This window comes from Schistocerca gregaria, chromosome 4, assembly GCF_023897955.1.
Source record: "Schistocerca gregaria isolate iqSchGreg1 chromosome 4, iqSchGreg1.2, whole genome shotgun sequence".
NCBI lineage: Eukaryota > Metazoa > Arthropoda > Insecta > Orthoptera > Acrididae > Schistocerca > Schistocerca gregaria.
This window is the reverse complement of record NC_064923.1, coordinates 359,151,709-359,172,936: the sequence shown is the minus strand read 5'-3', so window position 1 is coordinate 359,172,936 and position 21,228 is coordinate 359,151,709. Positions and strand designations below refer to the sequence as shown.

Sequence of the window (21,228 nt, the reverse complement as noted above, 5' to 3'; positions counted from 1 at the left end):
CGTTCCATGAAGTGGTCCTAAATTATACTAGCGCTATATTCTTTTTAGAGGTATGCCTTAGCAGATACTGCAAAATGTGAAGAACTTGCCCCGTCTCATGGCCGCCCTACCCCATGCCGTCTGCTACCACTATACCGCAGCGCTACTTCGTCGCTGATGGAGTGCTGGTCTTGGCTGTTTCTGTCTGACTATATGTCGTTAAAATAAATACTCTACTAGATTAATTTGGGACCGCTCTATCGAATGGGTACATACAATGAAGCGCCAAGGAAACTGGTATGGGCATGCGTATTCAAGTTCAGAGATATTTAAACAGGCAGCGCCTATATAAGACAACAAGTGTCTGGCTCAGTTGTTAGATCGGTTACTGCTTCTACCATGGCAGCTTATGAAGATTTAAGTAAGTTTGTACGAGGTGTTGCAGTCGGCACATGAGCCATGGGACACAGCATCTCCAAGGTAGCGATGAAGTGGGGATTTTCCCGTACTACCATTTCACGAGTGTACCCTGAGTCAGGAATTCGGTAAAACATCAAATCTCCGACATCGCTGCGGCCGGGAAAAGCTCCTGCAAGAACGGGACCAACGACGACTGCAGAGAATCGTTCAACGTGACAGAAATCAACCCATCTGCAAACTGCTGCAGATTTCAATGCTGAGACATCAACAAGTGTCAGCGTGCGAACCATTCAACGAAACATAATCGATATGGGCTTTCGGAGCCGAAGTCCACCCTTCATGACTGCACGACAGAAAGCTTTACGCCACGCTTGGGCCCGTCAACACTGACATTGGACTGTTGATTACTGGAAACACGTTGCCTGGTCGTACGAGTCTCATTTCAAATTGATCTAGCGGATAGACTTGTACGGATTCGGAGACAACCTCATGAATCCATAGACTCTGCATGTCACCAGGGGACAATTAAAGCTGGTGGAGGCTCTATAATGGTGTGGGGCGTGTGCATTTGGAGTGATACGGATCCCCTGATACGTCTAGATACGAATCTGGCAGCTGGCACGTTGTAAGCGTGCGGCCTGATCACCTACATCCATTAAAGTCTATTTTACATTCCGACGGACTTGGGCAGTTCCAGTAGGACAATGCGACACTCCACGCGTTCAGAATTGCTACATAGTGGCTCCAGGAACACTATTCTGAGTTTAAACACTTCCGCCGGCCACCAGACTTCCCAGACATGAAGATTATTGAGCATATCTCGGATGCCTTGCAACGTGCTATTCGGAAGAGATCTCCACTCCCTCGTACTATTACTGATTTGCGGACAGAACCGCATGATTCATGGTGTCAGTTCCCTCCAGCACTACAGAAGACGTTAGTCGAGTCCATGATATGTCGTGTTGCGGCACTTCTGCATACTCGCGGGGGCGCTACACAATATTAAGCAAATGTACCAGTGTAATTGGCTTTACAGTGTAAAAATTCGCTTTAAATCCCATTTAGTTTGCAAAGGAGAAAAAATAGCGATTTCCGCTGAGACTGGGTCTTACATGTCAGACGTGTCGAGCAGTATTTGTCTGAGCCGACTCTAGTTACACAGAACAAAAAAAGCGACTGCAAATACTTGACGAAACACAAGAGAAAATACGCCTGATGACTTTTAGCATACAAAAATTTTACAAAAGGTGGTTGACGACCTCCAAAGCGCAGTACATTTTCTGCTTCAGATATGCAGTGGCTACAATTCTGATATTTCTAACAGAAAGAGAGTTATGGTTTTTCAAGGAAAAGACTATTCACTTTCCAAAACAGTGTTAAATGCTCATGTTTTAGAACAAATTCCCCATTCCAACTTCTCAGTTTGTCATGTAAGCTGCCGACTTCAAAATGACATACACGATACACTGAATAAATACACTCCTGGAAATTGAAATAAGAACACGGTGAATTCATTGTCCCAGGAAGGGGAAACTTTATTGACACATTCCTGGGGTCAGATACATAACATGATCACACTGACAGAACCACAGGCACATAGACACAGGCAACAGAGCAAGCACAATGTCGGCACTAGTACAGTGTATATCCACCTTTCGCAGCAATGCAGGCTGCTATTCTCCCATGGAGACGATCGTAGAGATGCTGGATGTAGTCCTGTGGAACGGCTTGCCATGCCATTTCCACCTGGCGCCTCAGTTGGACCAGCGTTCGTGCTGGACGTGCAGACCGCGTGAGACGACGCTTCATCCAGTCCCAAACATGCTCAATGGGGGACAGATCCGGAGATCTTGCTGGCCAGGGTAGTTGACTTACACCTTCTAGAGCACGTTGGGTGGCACGGGATACATGCGGACGTGCATTGTCCTGTTGGAACAGCAAGTTCCCTTGCCGGTCTAGGAATGGTAGAACGATGGGTTCGATGACGGTTTGGATGTACCGTGCACTATTCAGTGTTTCCTCGACGATCACGAGAGGTGTACGGCCAGTGTAGGAGATCGCTCCCCACACTATGATGCCGGGTGTTGGCCCTTTGTGCCTCGGTCATATGCAGTCCTGATTGTGGCGCTCACCTGCACGGCGCCAAACACGCATACGACCATCATTGGCACCAAGGCAGAAGCGACTCTCATCGCTGAAGACGACACGTCTCCATTCGTCCCTCCATTCACGCCTGTCGCCACACCACTGGAGGCGGTCTGCACGATGTTGGGGCGTGAGCGGAAGACGGCCTAACGGTGTGCGGGACCGTAGCCCAGCTTCATGGAGACGGCTGCGAATGGTCCTCGCCGATACCCCAGGAGCAACAGTGTCCCTAATTTGCTGGGAAGTGGCGGTGCGGTCCCCTACGGCACTGCGTAGGATCCTACGGTCTTGGCGTGCTTCCGTGCGTCGCTGCGGTCCGGTCCCAGGTCGACGGGCACGTGCACCTTCCGCCGACCACTGGCGACAACATCGATGTACTGTGGAGACCTCACGCCGCACGTGTCGAGCAATTCGGCGGTACGTCCACCCGGCCTCCCGCATGCCCACTATACGCCCTCGCTCAAAGTCCGTCAGCTGCACATACGGTTCACGTCCACGCTGTCGCGGCATGCTACCAGTGTTAAAGACTGCGATGGAGCTCCGTATGCCACGGCAAACTGGCTGACACTGACGGCGGCGGTGCACAAATGCTGCGCAGCTAGCGCCATTCGACGGCCAACACTGCGGTTCCTGGTGTGTCCGCTGTGCCGTGCGTGTGATCATTGCTTGTACAGCCCTCTCGCAGTGTCCGGAGCAAGTATGGTGGGTCTGACACACCGGTGTCAATGTGTTCTTTTTTCCATTTCCAGGAGTGTATCAGACGACGCTCAGTACAATGCAAAGAACACACGGAATGACACAAAAATAGAACATTTCAAAACAAGTGGCTGCAACTTTTTTGACATACGGCGTGCAAAACTTAAGGACGAATGTAATTTTCGCATGATGTGTCACTGACAAAGAACATAGCTCTATGAAAACAGAACCGTACATAGATGGTTGGTTGGTTTGTGGGAGTTGAAAGGATCAGACTCAAAGATCATCGGTCCCTGAACCGTACATATAAGAAAATGCTAAGTATAGTGCCACACGCCCTCCATGGGGTGTAAGTAAGAGGAACGGACAAGTCAGTCCATTCGCCGAGTATCCTCTCATTCCAATACCTTCTCTGCCTGCGCTGTTCATTGAGGGTCACGAACGTACATGTGGAAGGAGTATAGTGTCACAATAACGTTGACCGGTGAAGGTGCTGGGCACTCCGCCCATGCGACATTACGCCTTACCACTCCATAGCACTTGGACTACCAAAACGATCATGTTCGACAATTTTCCTGCATGTAGTATACGTTGTGTGTGTGTGAAATCTTATGGACTTAACTGCTAAGGCCATCAGTCCCTAAGCTTACACACCACTTAACCTAAATTATCCTAAGGAGAAACACACACACACACACACACACACACACACACACACACACACACACACACACACATGCCCGAAGGAGGACTCGAACCTCCGCATTACATGTTCCCAACTTCTCCATGCGAATATGAGCACTGACGAACATGATCGTTTTGCTGGTCCAGGTGTAATGGTGTGAAGAGGCATGATGTTGCTCGCGTTTACTGACCTCTAATCTTTCAACGTTATTGAGGAACTCTATACCTTTCCCACGTGCGTCTTTTCAGTTCTGATTTCATTAAAACGTGTGCGATGCATTGGGGAAACATACTGCAGGACATTCACATGCTCCAACGAGCGTCCAGCAGCTTTCAGACGCGCTGGTGGAGGAATGGGACGCCCTACAACAAGAACTCCTTATCAACCTTGTGATCAACATGAGAGCACATTGCAGAACATGTGATGATCCGTTATTATCACAAACTCTATTAAGTTAGGTTGGGTTGTTTGGGGGAAGAGACCAAACTGAGAGGTCATCGATTTCATCGTATTGGGGAAGGATGTCGGCCGTGCCCTTTCAAAGGAACCATCCCGGCATTTGCCTGGAGCGATTTAGGGAAATCGCGGTAAACCTAAATCAGGATGGCCGGACGCGGGATTGAACCGTCGTCCTCCCGAATGCGAGTCCAGTGTGCTAACCACTGCGCCACCTATTAAGTGCCGCCTTTAAAGTCCATGGGACCATCATAAATCGCGGCGACTCCAGTTTAATTGTTGTCTTTGAATAGAAGTGTCTTTCATTGCGCGTTTTTTTCCGTTACCTTCTATACAATACTGAATTAGTTCTTTCTGTGTACGGTCCAATTTTCATCGAGCTATGTTAGAAGAAAGATTAAGGAAAGGCAAACCTACGTTTCTAGCTTTTGTAGACTTAGAGAAAGCTTTTGACAATGTTGACTGGAATACTTTCTTTCAAATTCTAAAGATGGCAGGGGTAAAATACAGGGAGCGAAAGGCTATTTACAATTTGTACAGAAACCAGATGGCAGTTATAACAGTCGAGGGACATGAAAGGGAAGAAGTGGTTGGGAAGGGAGTGAGACAGGGTTGTAGCCTCTCCCCGATGTTATTCAATCTGTATATTGAGCAAGCAGTAAAGGAAACAAAAGAAAAATTTGGAGTAGGTATTAAAATCCATGGAGAAGAAATAAAAACTTTGAGGTTCGCCGATGACATTGTAATTCTATCAGAGACAGCAAAGGACTTGGAAGAGCAGCTGAACGGAATGGACAGTGTCTTGAAAGGAGGATATAAGATGAACATCAACAAAAGCAAAACGAGGATAATGGAATGTCGTCGAATTAAGTCGGGTGATGCTGAGGGAATTAGATTAGGGAATGAGACACTTGAAGTAGTGAAGGAGTTTTGCTATTTGGGGAGCAGAATAACTGATGATGGTCGAAGCAGAGAGGATATAAAATGTAGACTGGCAATGGCAAGGAAAGCGTTTCTGAAGAAGAGAAATTTGTTAACATCGTGTATAGATTTAAGTGTCAGGAAGTCATTTCTGAAAGTATTTGTATGGAGTGTAGCCATGTATGGAAGTGAATCATGGACGATAAATAGTTTGGACAAGAAGAGAATAGAAGCTTTCGAAATGTGGTGCTACAGAAGATTGCTGAAGATTCGATGGGTAGATCACATAACTAATGAGGAGAATTGGGGAGAAGAGGAGTTTGTGGCACAACTTGACAAGAAGAAGGGACCGGTTGGTAGGACATGTTCTGAGGCATCAAGGGATCACAAATTGGACATTGGAGGGCAGCGTGGATGGTAAAAATCGTAGAGGGAGACCAAGAGATGAATACACTAAGCAGGTTCAGAAGGATGTGGGTTGCAGTAAGTATTGGGAGATGAAAAAGCTTGCACAGGATAGGGTAGCATGGAGAAATGCATCAATCCAGTCTCAGGACTGAAGACCACTACAACAACTACATGTTATACGGCAGACATGGGAACTTTCGTTCTTAAGTTTTCTATGCCAGTGCATATGCTACTTTATTAAAGGAAGAGACTAGACGAGAACCATTCTTTATGCACTGCTAGCACCATGACGCAAAATTGTTGCTATGTTTAAGCAGCGTAAGCGCGGACCGCCACAACCATCACTAGGTATTCGATGTGGCGGCTAAACTTAGCGCACAGCTTACTTAGTTGTGAAAGACAATATGATACACGTTGAACGTACTATCCAGTTAGTTACCTACAATGAAATGACAACAAATGAAATTCAAATTTTTGTCTATTTTTAATATGTATTAGCAGTTTTGCATGAATCATCTTAAAATAAAATGAAAAAATCGTTTCACAGCTGAAAAGTAGAAAAAAAAAGAAAAATCATAAGCGTCAGAGGTACTTACGAGATAGGCTGTTCGACGTTACGCCGTAAGTAGGGATCGTACTCGATGGAATAGGCACTGACCTTGTGCCTGATGCTGCAAAATAAATAGCTGACTTAGAAACGCGTCAAATAATGTGGTCAATATTGTAGCTGTCAAACACCAAAAATAAAACATGGAAGGCCGATGACAATATAAAGAGAGAAAATAAGAACATTTATAGAGATTACTGTTCCATAAATGATGGGGTTATTAGAGAAACGGATTAAGTTCGACCTGTGCTATTGGGGACAGAAACCGTCGGTGATATAGAAAGTGAGTGAGTGAGAGAGAGAGAGAGAGAGAGAGAGAGAGAGAGAGAGAGAGAGAGAGTGGCGGGGGGGGGGGGGTGTAGGCCACGAGGGGTGGAGGTGAATAGGATGAAGATATGAAAAAGGTAGAGAACAATGTGAAATATATGAAATATGTGAACATCTGAAGAGTTCTGTAATGGGGTGAGAAAGTGGGAGACGTGGGAACGACCATCAAATGAGGCCGAAGGGACAAAATGGTTCAAATGGCTCTGAGCACTATGGGACTCAACTACTGTGGTCATTAGTCCCCTAGAACTTAGAATTACTTAAACCTAACTAACCTAAGGACATCACACACATCCATGCCCGAGGCAGGATTCGAACCTGCGACCGTAGCAGTCGCACGGTTCCGGACTGCGCGCCTAGAACCGCGAGACCACCGCGGCCCGCGCCGGAAGGGACAAGGAGGGAACTTTACAGGAAATGATAATGTGAAAAATGTGACAGCTGTTGGACGCACTGGAAATATGAGGAAAGACGAAGAAATGATGACTGGCACGCCAGACGCAGGGAAAGTTGCATGTGAAAAATACGAGAGAATGAGAGTGAGAGAGAAAGATGTGATATCCGCGGAGGGAAAGTGGGGATGGGAGTATGAATCGCTGCACGATAAATTAGCGTAGCCTGTAAATCATAATTTGGAGGAGGAAGGCGGAGGTAGGAAGAAAGAGGCTATTAAGGTAGGGTGGCAAAATCAGATATAGCGCAGTGCCAGATGGTTGCCAAGTATTAACCGTAGAACTATGCATTCTAAAGAAGTCACGTAGTCACTGGTTGGATCCAGATGGAAGCACTTCACACTGGCAATATGATGATTCTTTTTTATGTGCCAAATTGCGGACGTTTTTACCTACATGATTAAAGCATCGAAGATAACGTTTCCTAAAGAATCTTCTCTCTGCCACTAATGTTAAGAAAGTCTCGTTTGTCAGTGCGACTCGTTCAAGGTGTATTGTTGCCTTGGGTCAGTTCCTTCGATAACGTATTCGCATGACAATGAATATACGCTCAGAGCACGGCCTCGCAAACACGGTTCTCGTACAGGAGACTGTGTAGGCCCTGTCGCATTTAGTTAATTACTATCGAAAGATTTAGGTTTCGGAGAGTGAAAAAACGATGAGATCCTTGAAATATACCATCTTCGTAAGGTGGTAAGAAGCTTTTGACAAGACGTCAGAGTTTCGATAGTGTTGTCCTTCGCTTATTTTTAAAACCTTTCTGTAAATTCCTACTCATCCAGATATATTGCAAACGATCTCTTAAGCAAACTATGGTTGTGAGTATATAACGTACTAAGTCGTTACTGGATGCCTCAACGGTTTACGATATAATCTAAGAGATGCTAAGGGCATTCGACAACGTCTTGTAAATTTCAGTGATGTGTCACTGTTAACACAGGAGTAAAATCTTCCAATGTAGTGCACCATATATACAGGGAAGTCCATTGATCGTGACTGGACCAAACATCTCACGAAATAAGCGTCAAATGAAAAAACTACAAAAAACGAAACTTCTCTAGCTTGAAGGGGGAAACCGGATGGCGCTATGGTTAGGCGCTAGATGGCGCTGCCATAAGTCAAACGGATATCAACTGCGTTTTTTTTTTTTTTTTTTTTAAAAGAGGAACCACAATTTTTTATTACATATTCGTGTAGTACGTAAAGAAATGTGAATGTTTCAGTTGGACCACTTTATCCGCTTTGTGATAGACGGCGCTATAATAGTCACCAACATATGGCTCACAATTTTAGACGAACAGTTGGTAACAGGTAGATTTCTTGAATTAAAATACAGAACGTAGGTACGTTTGAACATTTTATTTCAGTTGTTCCAATGTGATACATGTACCTTTGTGAACTTATCATTTCTGACAACGCATGCTGTTACAGTGTGATTACCGGTAAATACCACATTAATGCAATAAATGCTCAAAATGATCTCCGTCAATCTAACTGCATTAGGCAATACGTGTAACGGCATTCATCTCAACAGCGAGTCATGAAATACGATATTCAAAACCGCTTCAACGCACGCGAGCTATGTGCCGGACATCCATCATGTTGGAAGTACATCGCCATTCTGTCATGCATTGAAACATCTTGTAGTAACATAGGTAGAACATTACGTAGGAAATCAGCACACATTGCACCAATTAGATTGCCATCGATAAAATGGGGGCCAATTATCCTTCCTCCCATAATTCCGCGCCATACATTAACCTGCCAAGATCGCTGATGTTCCACTTGTCGCAGACATCGTGGATTTTCCGCTGCCCACTACTGCATATTATATCGGTTTACGTTACTGCTGTTGGTGAATGACGCTTCGTCGCTAAATAGAAAGCGTGCAAAAAATCTGTCATTGTCCCGTAATTTCTCTTGTGCCCAGTTTCAGAACTGTACACGACGTTCAAAGTAGTCGCCATGCAATTCCTGGTGCATAGAAATATGATACGGGTGCAATCGATGATGTTGCATTCTCAACACAGACATTTTGAGATTCCTAATTCTCGCGCAGTTTGTCTGCTGATGACGTGCGGATTAGCCGCGACAGCAGCAAACACCTACTTGATCATCATCATGCGTTGCAGATCGTGGCTGGCGTTCCACATGTGGCTGAACACTTCCTGTTTCCTTAAATAACGTAATTATCCGGCGAACGGTCTGGAAACTTGGATGATGTTGTCCAGGATACCGAGCAGCATACATAGCCCACGCCCGTTGGGCATTTTGATCATAATAGCCATACATCAACACGATATCGACCTTTTCCGCAATTGGTAAACGGTCCAATTTAACACGGCTAATGTATCACGAAGCAAATACCGTCCGCACTGACGGAATGTTACGTGATACCACATATTTATACGTTTGTGACTATTACAGCGCCATCTATCACAAAGCGAAAAAAGTGGTCCAACTAAAACATTCATATTTCTTTACGTACTACACGAATATGTAATAAAAATGGGGGTTCCTATTTAAAAAAACGCAATTGATATCCGTTTCACCTAAGGCAGCGCCATCTAGCGGGCTAACCATACCGCCATCTGGTTACCCTTTCAAGCTAGACGAGATTCATTCTTTGTAGTTTTTTAGTTTGATGCTTATTTCGTGAGATATTTTGCCCGGTCACTGTCAATGGACCACCCTGTATATTCGAGTGCAAATTTTAAGTACGATAGTAACTTTCGCCGGACATGCCACTGCCAAGTTCATTGAAAGTTGGATCATAAATACAAGAAACTGGTACAGTATACAACAGAAGGGAGTGAAAGAAATATGCAATGGAACAAACAGAAACGACACTTTTATTAAGAATCAATAATTACACTGAGGTCATCGCGATTTATGATGGTTCCTTGGACATTAACAAGGTTCATGGTTCTTAATAGGATGTGTGATCATCAGGGACGGCATTGCAAGCTCTGCAATGTACTTCCACGCCAGCCACAAGGTTAGTAAGAAGTTCTTATGGTAGGACGTTTCATTCCGCCACCAGCACGACTGTCAACAGCTGGATGGTGCATGCGGAAGGGCTGCAATGTGTCTCCTCAACGCATCCCACACGTGCTATAGGGGAATGGGATGACTATACCCGGGCCGCTGAAACATTGCACTTAACGTTTGCGTAGGAAGTTGGCAGCGTAACAGAGTAACAAGTGAAGAACGATAGGCGCTAGGCGTTCTGCGTGGGGCGCCAACCAATCACCGCGCAGTGAGCACTGCTGTTACTCACGTGCAGTGACGTCAAAGTTCCCGCGTTGCCGGCTTTGTTTAGTGAATGGGTATACAACGTGAATTGTATGTTGTTTACCACGTGTTTTCGTTGTACTGTGTGCTATGACGTTGTGACTTTTGTTACGTTGTGAGTTTACATACTTGGAAAATGCCACCGAAAAGACTTCGTTCACCTAGTGACAATCCTTTGCGTTGAGGGGTGCCGCTAAACATCCAGGCACTGGAGTTACTACGCAGAACTCGTGAGTTTTACGAGCAGGAGAAAAACTACGTAAGCATTCATGGACAGCCATCAATTCCTGCCGACGAAGTGGTGGAACGTACGTCGAAAACTCTTGGAATTAGTGTAAGAACCGTAGTGAGTAAGGGAGTATTACTACAAAACTTCGAAGATACTTAAGTTAGCCGTAATGATTCCGAGTTGTCTGGATCAAATAATACATTTTTATCAAATCTGGGAAAGAATAAAAAAGGGGCCTAGTCCTATCACAGATTTAGATTCTTCCCAGACTGATACAATTCGTAGGCATGTTTATGCTTACTACAGCAGAAAAAGAGTATCCGACTGTAGCTAAGTTATTAATCTCTTTAAAAGAAAGTGAACTCTTCGGGGGTGGTAAAACACAACAAAAAATTGTGCTAAAAATATGGGTTTCCGTTACAAAACGCTAGACGGACGCAAAGTACTGTTAGAGAGGGCACTTATTGTTAACGCTCGTAGCATTTTCTTGCACGAAACTGTGGGCAGAGACATTCATTCCATAATTTGGCTAGATGAAACGTGGGTTAATGCCGGGGAAGCTGTCAGTAAATGTTGGACGGATAACACACCCAGCAGTAGCGGCCATCAGCCGTCGGGAAGAGGAGCTACATTAATTGTGGTCCATGCAGGCTCCTCCAGTGGTTTTGTCCCTGACGCACTTTTAGTTTTTAGATCAAAAAAGACTGGTGAGTACCATGAAATTATGGATCACACACGATTTGTTGAGTGGTTCAGGAACCTTTTAAAACAATTTCCTGTCCCTACAATTGTAATGGACAATGCTCCATATCATTCGGTGATACAGAACAAAGCCCCAACCACAAATGATTGGAAAGAAGTTATGGTGCAGTGGTTACAAGCTCGAAATATTGCAGCGGATATGAGTATGACAAAGGTTCTGTTATATTCTCATGTTAAAGAAAACAAGCCTACGACACCTACATATGTAGTAGACGAAATTGCCAAGGAGCAGGGTCATAGTGTAATAAGGCTGCCACCACATCACTGCCATTTCAACCCTACTGAGTTAATATGGAGTGATGTAAAAATGTATGTAAGGAACAACAAGTCTTTTGCAATAACAGAGGTGGAAAAGCTGTTGCGTGAATCTTGTGGCTGTGGATGCAGCCTCATGGAGAGAAAAAGTAGAGCACGTCGAGAAGCTTATAGGAGCAGCACAGACAATAGAAGGCATTATCAGTGGCCATGAACAATTTGCACAATTTCTTGCACGAAACTGTGGGCAGAGACATTCATTCCATAATTTGGCTAGATGAAACGTGGGTTAATGCCGGGGAAGCTGTCAGTAAATGTTGGACGGATAACACACCCAGCAGTAGCGGCCATCAGCCGTCGGGAAGAGGAGCTACATTAATTGTGGTCCATGCAGGCTCCTCCAGTGGTTTTGTCCCTGACGCACTTTTAGTTTTTAGATCAAAAAAGACTGGTGAGTACCATGAAATTATGGATCACACACGATTTGTTGAGTGGTTCAGGAACCTTTTAAAACAATTTCCTGTCCCTACAATTGTAATGGACAATGCTCCATATCATTCGGTGATACAGAACAAAGCCCCAACCACAAATGATTGGAAAGAAGTTATGGTGCAGTGGTTACAAGCTCGAAATATTGCAGCGGATATGAGTATGACAAAGGTTCTGTTATATTCTCATGTTAAAGAAAACAAGCCTACGACACCTACATATGTAGTAGACGAAATTGCCAAGGAGCAGGGTCATAGTGTAATAAGGCTGCCACCACATCACTGCCATTTCAACCCTACTGAGTTAATATGGAGTGATGTAAAAATGTATGTAAGGAACAACAAGTCTTTTGCAATAACAGAGGTGGAAAAGCTGTTGCGTGAATCTTGTGGCTGTGGATGCAGCCTCATGGAGAGAAAAAGTAGAGCACGTCGAGAAGCTTATAGGAGCAGCACAGACAATAGAAGGCATTATCAGTGGCCATGAACAATTTATGATTTGTCTTGCTGATGACGACGATGAAGACGGTTTTGGCGATGAATCGGACAACAGTGACGATGGCGAGCTGGATGGAATTGCGCCATTATCGCTGTCAATTGGTGAGTGAAAAATTACTAATGTTGCTTATTTATTGCAATCTCGGTTATTATTTATTTTGTAAACTGCGTACATTACTGATTTTAAAGTACCAGTCGTCAGATGGTTGTTTTTTGTATTTCTTTGCTCCGTTATCGAAAGGGTGCGCATTGTTATGCTTTTACATGCATTATTATACGGTTGTTTACTTCCTGTCATTGTAGTACAACTAAAAACGAGTTTTTATATACACTGTAATTGCTCAATCGCTTGCATTTACGAGACGGGACGGAAAACTGTATCGTCTGCTGTGTGTATAGAGGTTGCTGTTGCAACGTTGCTATTACAGTATAGCCAACCTAACTAGACAAAAAGCGAACTGTCAAGTGCAATGTTTCGCCGGCGGGGGTAGAGTCCAATCGCTGACATTCTTTCGCTTTAAGAGCTCCTCTTCCTGCACTATTCGATGTGGTAACTCATTACTATCCATAAAAAGGAAGTCGGGGCCGAATGCACCGTTGAAAAGGCACAGATGGGGAAGGAATACAGTATCAGGATAACGTGGACCGGTGGGTGAACCGTGTTCAAAGATCTGGGGGTCAGTACGCCCACTCAACATTACGCCTCCTCACACCAAAACTTTTAGACCGGCATGTTCGACATGATTCTGAACGTATGCCATATATCAAGGGATGGACCACGTAATGCATCTGGCAGCATTAACGAACATGATTGTTTTGGTGGTCCAGGTGTTAGCGTGTGAACAAGTATAAAGTTAAAAAGCGTTTTCGGTTTTCAAGCCGCGTCAATTCGAATAAAATCCTCGAGCTTTCGATGACCATCTCCGCCATCGTCGTCAGGAGTTCACTGATTGCCGGGGCTGCTACGGTTTCTCCCTTATATAGGAATGATGACATCATCAGCAGCCAATCAGATAGACCCAATGTGGCGTGCGCACATAAGTCGACCTGGGCACATGAATGGTGTCCATTCCAACATTAAATTTACTGTCGAGATGGATAAGCACGGCAAGCTACCATTCTTGGATGTTTTGGTTGAGCGGAAGGCAGGAGGCCAGCTTGGTCATTCAGTGTACCGGAAACCAACACACATTGATCGGTACTTGAACGCCAATAGTTTCCACCACCCTGTTCACAAGAAAGCTCTCCTGAACACGCTGGTTCATAGAGCCAAGATTATCTCTGACGACGACCACATACAGTCTGAATTGCAGAACTTAAAACGTGTTTTCGGGGGAAATGGATTCAACAATAGAGTCATCGCAAACGCTTTCAAGGGCCGCCGACGAAAGACACCTGGTGAATTAGTAGAATAGGCCAAACGGAACGCATTCCAACCATCCTGTGGAGCAACTAGCAGCACGTTAGGACGTCTGCTGTAGAAACATGGGCTAAGACTAGAGTTCCAGCCTGCCCCCAAGATACGAGATACGTTGTGCTCTGTTACAGACGACATTGCTCTTCGAGAGTCCGGCGTGTATGGTGTACCCTGTGATTGTGGCAGCATGTATATCGGGCAAACAATTCGCACGGTTGCGGAGCGTTGTGCTGAGCACAAGCGCCATATAAAACAAAGGGACCCTGACAAATCAGCCATAGCGGAGCATTGTTTAGAAAACGGATATAAAATACCGTTCGAAAATACAAAAGTGTTGCCTCATGCATCTACATATTGGGACTCCGTTATAAAGGAAGCGGCCGAGATTCGTTTAAACAACAATTTCAACAGAGTCCAGGGGTACACACTCATGAGGGCTTGGGGGCGGGCGTCGAACACCGAACGAAAGCAAAGACAGATGTGCGACGCGGGAGCGGCCGTTTCAAACGTGGCGCCTGCCCCTGGCGCCACCTGACGTCACAGGTGCTGCCACGGGCAATAGCTCCGCTAGCTGCCCGGGTCGACTTACGCGCGCGCGCCACATAGGGTATATCTGATTGGCTGCTGATGATGCCATCATGCCTGTATAAGCGAGAAACCGTAGCAGCCCTGACAGTCAGTGAACTCCTGACGACGGTGGCGGAGATGGACACCGAAAGCTCGAGGATTTTATTCGATTTGACGCAGATTGAAAACCGAGAACGTTGCATAGGCGTACTGACCTTCAAATGTTTGAACACCGTATTCTCACCCGTAAATGTTATTATGTAACTGTACTCCTTACCGATGCATCTTTTCAGGGATGCATTCGGCCCTGACTTCATTTTTGTGGATGACAATGCGCGACCACTTCGCCTCTCAGGTTGAGAAGCTTCTGAAACGGAAGGATATTCGGCGAAAGGACCCCGACTTGAATCCCACCGGAAAAGTGCGGCATCCGTTGGGGAAACATTTTGTAGCACGTCCACATCCACCAGCGCTGGTGAAGAAATGGAAAGCCCTATCAACATTGCCGTCCGTGGTCACCACACACGCTATTAATAACCAGTCAAGCTTTTTATATTATTGCCCAGAGGACCACCATGAATTGCGGTGACTACAGAGTAATTATTGTCTTTGAATATAAGTGTCGTTTCTGTCCGTTAAACTGTATATTTCTTCTAGTTACCTTCTGTACTATACAGTAGCATTTCCTTCTATGTATGGTCCAAGTTCCATCGAGACACAGCATGGCCGGCTGCTGTGGCCGAGCGGTTCTAGGAGCTTCAGCCTGGAACCGCGCGACCGCTACGGTCGCAGGTTCGAATCCTGCCTCGGGCATGGATGTGTGTGATGTCCTTACGTTAGTTAGGGTTAAGTACTCGTAGTTCTAAGTCTGCAGGACTGATGACCTCAGATGTTAAGTCCCATAGTGCTCGGAGCCATTTGAACCATTTGATTACACTTGCTTTATATTTTTGTCAGATGTATCCCATAATTTTTTGTCTGCAAATTGTTCTGTGACATTAGGCAAATGACTACGAAAGTAAAATAGAATACAATATTTTTAAAATGGGTTCAAATAAAACTGGGTTCAAATCGCTCTGAGCACTATGGGTCTCAACTGCTGTGGTCATCAGTCCCCTAGAACTTAGAACTACTTAAACCTAACTAACCTAAGGAGATCACACACATCCATGGCCGAGGCAGGATTCGAACCTGCGACGGTAGCGGCCTCGCGGCTCCAGACTGCACAGCCTAGAACCGCACGGCCACTCTTTTTTTGTTTTTTGTTTTTTGTTTTGTTTTTGATGTTTAACCAATCGCGCCACTTTTTTTTCCATTCTAGCTGAAGCTTTTCAGCAGGTGGCGGGGCAAAGAGGGCAGGGGTGATAGAACACGAGGCCTGGCCACAGTGGCCCCACCCGCCGCTCACTGATTTACTTCGTCAACAGAGACTGTGTTGGTAATACTCTCTAAATCTGTATGTGTGATACCTTTGCTGTTTTTCTGTTGGTTTTTTTATTCTTTTCATTTTTTTTGAAAGTTTGTAAAATTGTTGTTTCTTCTTTTATTATGTCCCATGTCGAAAGCAGGATGCATATCCCTTTTTGTTTAACATTAAATCTAATTTAAAAATAAAATACGGGTCTAGATGGTTCAAATGGCTCTGAGCACTATAGGACTTAACATCTATGGTCATCAGTCCCCTAGAACTTAGAACTACTGAAACCTAACTAACCTAAGGACATCACACACATCCATGCCCGAAGCAGGATTCGAACCTGCGACCGTAGCAGTCGCGCGGTTCCGGACTTAGCGCCTAGAACCGCGAGACCACCGCGGGCGGCACGGGTCTAAATCCATTAGACAAGATAACTTCTTCGACTTCACAGTAATACCTCTTGAATTCGGTTGGTCACTCGTAAGCTCATGTGAGTTTTAAAAAATGATAATAATAATAAAAAATAAAAATAAACAAATAAAAAAAGAGTTCAAGAAGTAAGGTAAATAATATACCCTCTTTGTAGAACTAAGGTGATATTTGCCTCAGTAACGAAATAAAGCACCTTACCAGTGAAAATCGTTGTCAGTGGGTGACTGAGATCAAGTTGGACATGATTGACGCTGAGGCTGGAACTCCTCTCAGGGACAGATGTGAGGGGCTGCTTCATCATCAACAGACCAACCGAACCCTTGTTTTTCAAAAACAGTGTCCAACATATTGCCAAAGATTTTTTTTTCAAATTGCCCGTTTGTTTTATTCTCCAATAAGCAGTATGCATGTATGCCAAACACTCGACTAGGTTGTCGCCGTCCCGTCTGGTGATCGTATAATGCACGTAATTTGCCAATATCCACATCATTGTAGTATTCTTAGCCATAGGATAGTAGTCCTTATCTGGGTTCGTGATTATAGCTGTCGAGATACTCGCTGGCGAGCTTCGCGATAATAGTGGGAGTTTTGCCCTCACCCATCGCCAGTTGTTTAGGTGTCCGCAGCAGGTGAAACAATGAAGCAAAGTGTCGATTAAACCACACTTAACACATTTCTCAGAGGGATGTAAGCCTATTCTGTGTAATTTGTCATTAGTGGCAATGGTATCATTCACCACCTGGTACCAAGTTGATGCAACATCCCATGTATGAATCTTAAGACTAACGTTCCTCCATAGGGTCTTCCAGTTACAAGATGGATTTTTTGCCTCAATTGTATTGCATTTACGCATCTTAGTCCATTTCTGCATGACTTCATTCGTTGTGAAATGCTTTTTTCGTAAGATAGTTTCGCCTACATAACTTGTTTCAATGAAATATTCTCGTACATGTTTCAGCTGGAAGTTTATGTTGCTGGTGTCGACGGGCGGGTGCATGTTTCCGGGGCGAACGACGTGGAACAGGCTTGCAGTTATGTTTGGGTCGTGACGGTATACTAGGTGCGAAGTTCGTTTCAGAAAAAGGGCGTTGGCTTTTTTATGGATGTCAGTGAGCCCTAACCCGCCATCTGGTCGTGATTTTGTTAGCGTGGCACTGTCGAGTTTAAACATATTCCCTTTCCACACGATAGCTGTTTGCAACATTTTTCTGGCCTGAACTTTAGGTATGGGAAGTACACATATATTGACAATCTTGATCCTTTCAATCAAGTTCGCAGAGCGCCAGTTGTTTTCAACAATGAGACCATTCATGCTGTTCGTAACTGCTTTCCAGTTTTTCGCCGCCATTTTAAGGGGACATTTGTCGACGATGATACCTAGTGACTTAGAATTGTCCACTTTTTGGGCCCAGGGTATGGATACATGTTCAAGACCTCTCAAGTTAACCAGTTTGCATTTTCCTTCATTGAGTTTAGCTCCAGACACCTTACTGTAGTTGTCGATTTCCGTTTTAATCGTCTTTACGTCGTTTACACAACGAATAACTGCTGTGACATCATCGGCATAGGCACGCACTGCAAAACGTGCTCTTGATATAGATAGACCTGGTAATATGGACTCCAGTTTTCTGAGGACAGGTTCCAGAGAAAAGGCAAAGAGCAACATCGAGAGAGGACTTCCCTGTGGGACCCCTCTCTTAAGTGTGATCGGTATTGTCGACTGGCCGTTAATACACAATCGGGTGGTAATGCCTGTGATGACATTGCGGAGTACGGTTACTGCTATGTTATCTAATCCAATCCATCCCATGATCTGGAGTATGTAACGGTGACTCACACGGTCAAAAGCCTTAGAAAGGTCGACAAACAGTAGGGCATAGTTGATGTTGGTCGTCGCTGTGATCGAAATTACGTCCCTGATTTTAGCTATTGTGGTCATTACGCTTCTGCCAGGGATGCAAGACTTATGATTTTTGATGACATGCCGGGCTATCAAGATCAGTCTACTGTTTATCGCTCTGGAAATAGTCTTATAATCAAAATTTAACAACGTGATAGGCCGGAAGTTATCAATTTGCCTGTGGCCTCTTTGTTTCGGTATGAGCACTGTTCTACCTTCTTTCAACTCGTCCGGTATTCTGTGGCTTCGAAAGACTTCATTAATAATTTCCGTAAGGGTGGGTCCAATGACATGCCAAAATTTGTGATAGAATTATTTCGGGAGACCATCTGGACCAGGGGATTTGTTTGCAGGGGAACGGACAATTAAGTCTAAGACATCTGAAACTGCGAAATCAGCAAGACATTCATTGTTGTCCTCTGCAGCTAAGTTACTGCCCAAAGTCTGAAGGAAATCAGACGTCAGATTTTCATCAAGTGGATCGTCTGAGTATAATTTACTATAATAGTGATAAAAACCTTGAACAATGTCCTTTTGGTGCAAGAGATGATCACCGTTTAGGGTAGCTAGTCCGCACACGATTGGAACGGTGTTTTATGAGATGGTATAAGGAAGTCATTTCTCTGTCACTAACAGATTTGGTCTTAGCTTTAATTTTGAGGCCTTCTAATTGCCTTCGCTTAATGCTTAACAGCTTCGCTTTGACTCTCTGGATTTGTGCAGCGTAAACGTTGGAGTCATGAGATTTGTCATATAATTCTCTTAAAACGGCATAATAAAATTCTGTTGTCCTCTTGTTATCCGTCGCTTTCTGATAGCAGTAAGAGATCAGACATTGTCGCAGGTTTCTTTTAGCTGTGTGTGTCCACCACTCTAGTTTAGTTCTGTGCTTGTTAATGGAGCGGAGACAAAAATTCCATGTTGCACAAATGGCATCTTCGAGCTCCAGGTCTTGAAGATGAGAAGTGTTAAGCATCCACTGCCCTTTGAACCTTTTTGTTGGTTGCTTGTCGAGATTTAAGGTGACAGCATAGGCACAATGGTCAGAGAAGGGAGCTGGAATAACATCAGTATCAAGAACACGGTTGCTGATGTGAGACGATATATGAATTCGGTCAAGTCGACTACTGGAAGTAGGGGTAAAAAAGGTATATTTAACCAGGGTAGGATGCAGAATTTCCCACGTATCTTTCAGTCGAACCTTGCTGACGACTTCGCGAAGTTCATGACTGTAATTAAAGAGTGGCCTCTGATCTCTCTGACGTACCACGCAGTTAAAATCACCACCTAGGACAATGTTAACGGGGTCCTTTCGAAGCAAATAAATGACTTCATCTTTAAAATAGGCACTTCTCGCTGACTTGTAACTGCTGCCGGAGGGTGCGTACACATTGACAACTGTGACATCAAAGATTTTGCAGCTAATACCGCGACCAGATTCAAGTTTTTCGACTTCTGTGACGGGGATACCATTACGGACTAGCATGGCCGTGCCTGTATGAAGTTCGTGAGCTACGTTTTCAATGGATTGGAAACCAGGAATGTCAAGACTTTTGACTGCCACCTCCTGTAGTACACTCCTGGAAATGGAAAAAAGAACACATTGACACCGGCGTGTCAGACCCACCATACTCGCTCCGGACACTGCGAGAGGGCTGTACAAGCAATGATCACACGCACGGCACAGCGGACACACCAGGTCCGCGGTGTTGGCCGTCGAATGGCGCTAGCTGCGCAGCATTTGTGCACCGCCGCCGTCAGTGTCAGCCAGTTTGCCGTGGCATACGGAGCTCCATCGCAGTCTTTAACACTGGTAGCATGCCGCGACAGCGTTGACGTGAACCGTATGTGCAGTTGACGGGCTTTGAGCGAGGGCGTATTGCTCAACACGTGGGGCGTGAGGTCTCCACAGTACATCGATGTTGTCGCCAATGGTCGGCGGAAGGTGCACGTGCCCGTCGACCTGGGACCGGACCGCAGCGACGCACGGATGCACGCCAAGACCGTAGGATCCTACGCAGTGCCGTAGGGGACCGCACCGCCACTTCCCAGCAAATTAGGGACACTGTTGCTCCTGGGGTATCGGCGAAGCTGGGCTACGGTCCCGCACACCGTTAGGCCGTCTTCCGCTCACGCCCCAACATCGTGCAGCCCGCCTCCAGTGGTGTCGCGACAGGCGTGAATGGAGGGACGAATGGAGACGTGTCGTCTTCAGCGATGAGAGTCGCTTCTGCCTTGGTGCCAATGATGGTCGTATGCGTGTTTGGCGCCGTGCAGGTGAGCGCCACGATCAGGACGGCATACGACCGAGGCACACAGGGCCAACACCCGGCATCATGGTGAGGGGAGCGATCTCCTACACTGGCCGTACACCTCTGGTGATCGTCGAGGGGACACTGAATAGTGCACGATACATCCAAACCGTCATCAAACCCATCGTACTACCATTCCTAGACCGGCAAGGGAACTTGCTGTTCCAACAGGACAATGCACGTCCGCATGTATCCCGTGCCACCCAACGTGCTCTAGAAGGTGTAAGTCAACTACCTTGGCCAGCAAGATCTGCGGATCTGTCCCCCATTGAGCATGTTTGGGACTGGATGAAGCGTCGCCTCACGCGGTCTGCACGTCCAGCACGAACGCTGGTCCAACTGAGGCGCCAGCTGGAAATGGCATGGCAAGCCGTTCCACAGGACTACATCCAGCATCTCTACGATCGTCTCCATGGGAGAATAGCAGCCTGCATTGCTGCGAAAGGTGGATATACACTGTACTAGTGCCGACATTGTGCATGCTCTGTTGCCTGTGTCTATGTGCCTGTGGTTCTGTCAGTGTGATCATGTGATGTATCTGACCCCAAGAATGTGTCAATA

The 21,228-nt window shown here is 45.5% G+C and overlaps 1 protein-coding gene across 3 annotated transcripts in view; it reads right to left on the bottom strand.

Moving 5' to 3' along the window:
* LOC126268195 (proton-coupled amino acid transporter-like protein CG1139) overlaps positions 1-21,228 on the bottom strand; it is a 158,166-nt gene that overhangs the window by 76,222 nt on the left and 60,716 nt on the right. For all 3 annotated transcript variants that reach the window (XR_007549111.1, XM_049973811.1, XM_049973812.1), the window contains exon 4: positions 6,307-6,381. Coding sequence is in view for 2 of the 3 variants with exons in the window: in XM_049973811.1 (XP_049829768.1) it covers positions 6,307-6,381 (75 nt within the window). In the remaining variant the exon portion in view is untranslated. The remainder of the gene's footprint in view (positions 1-6,306; positions 6,382-21,228) is intronic.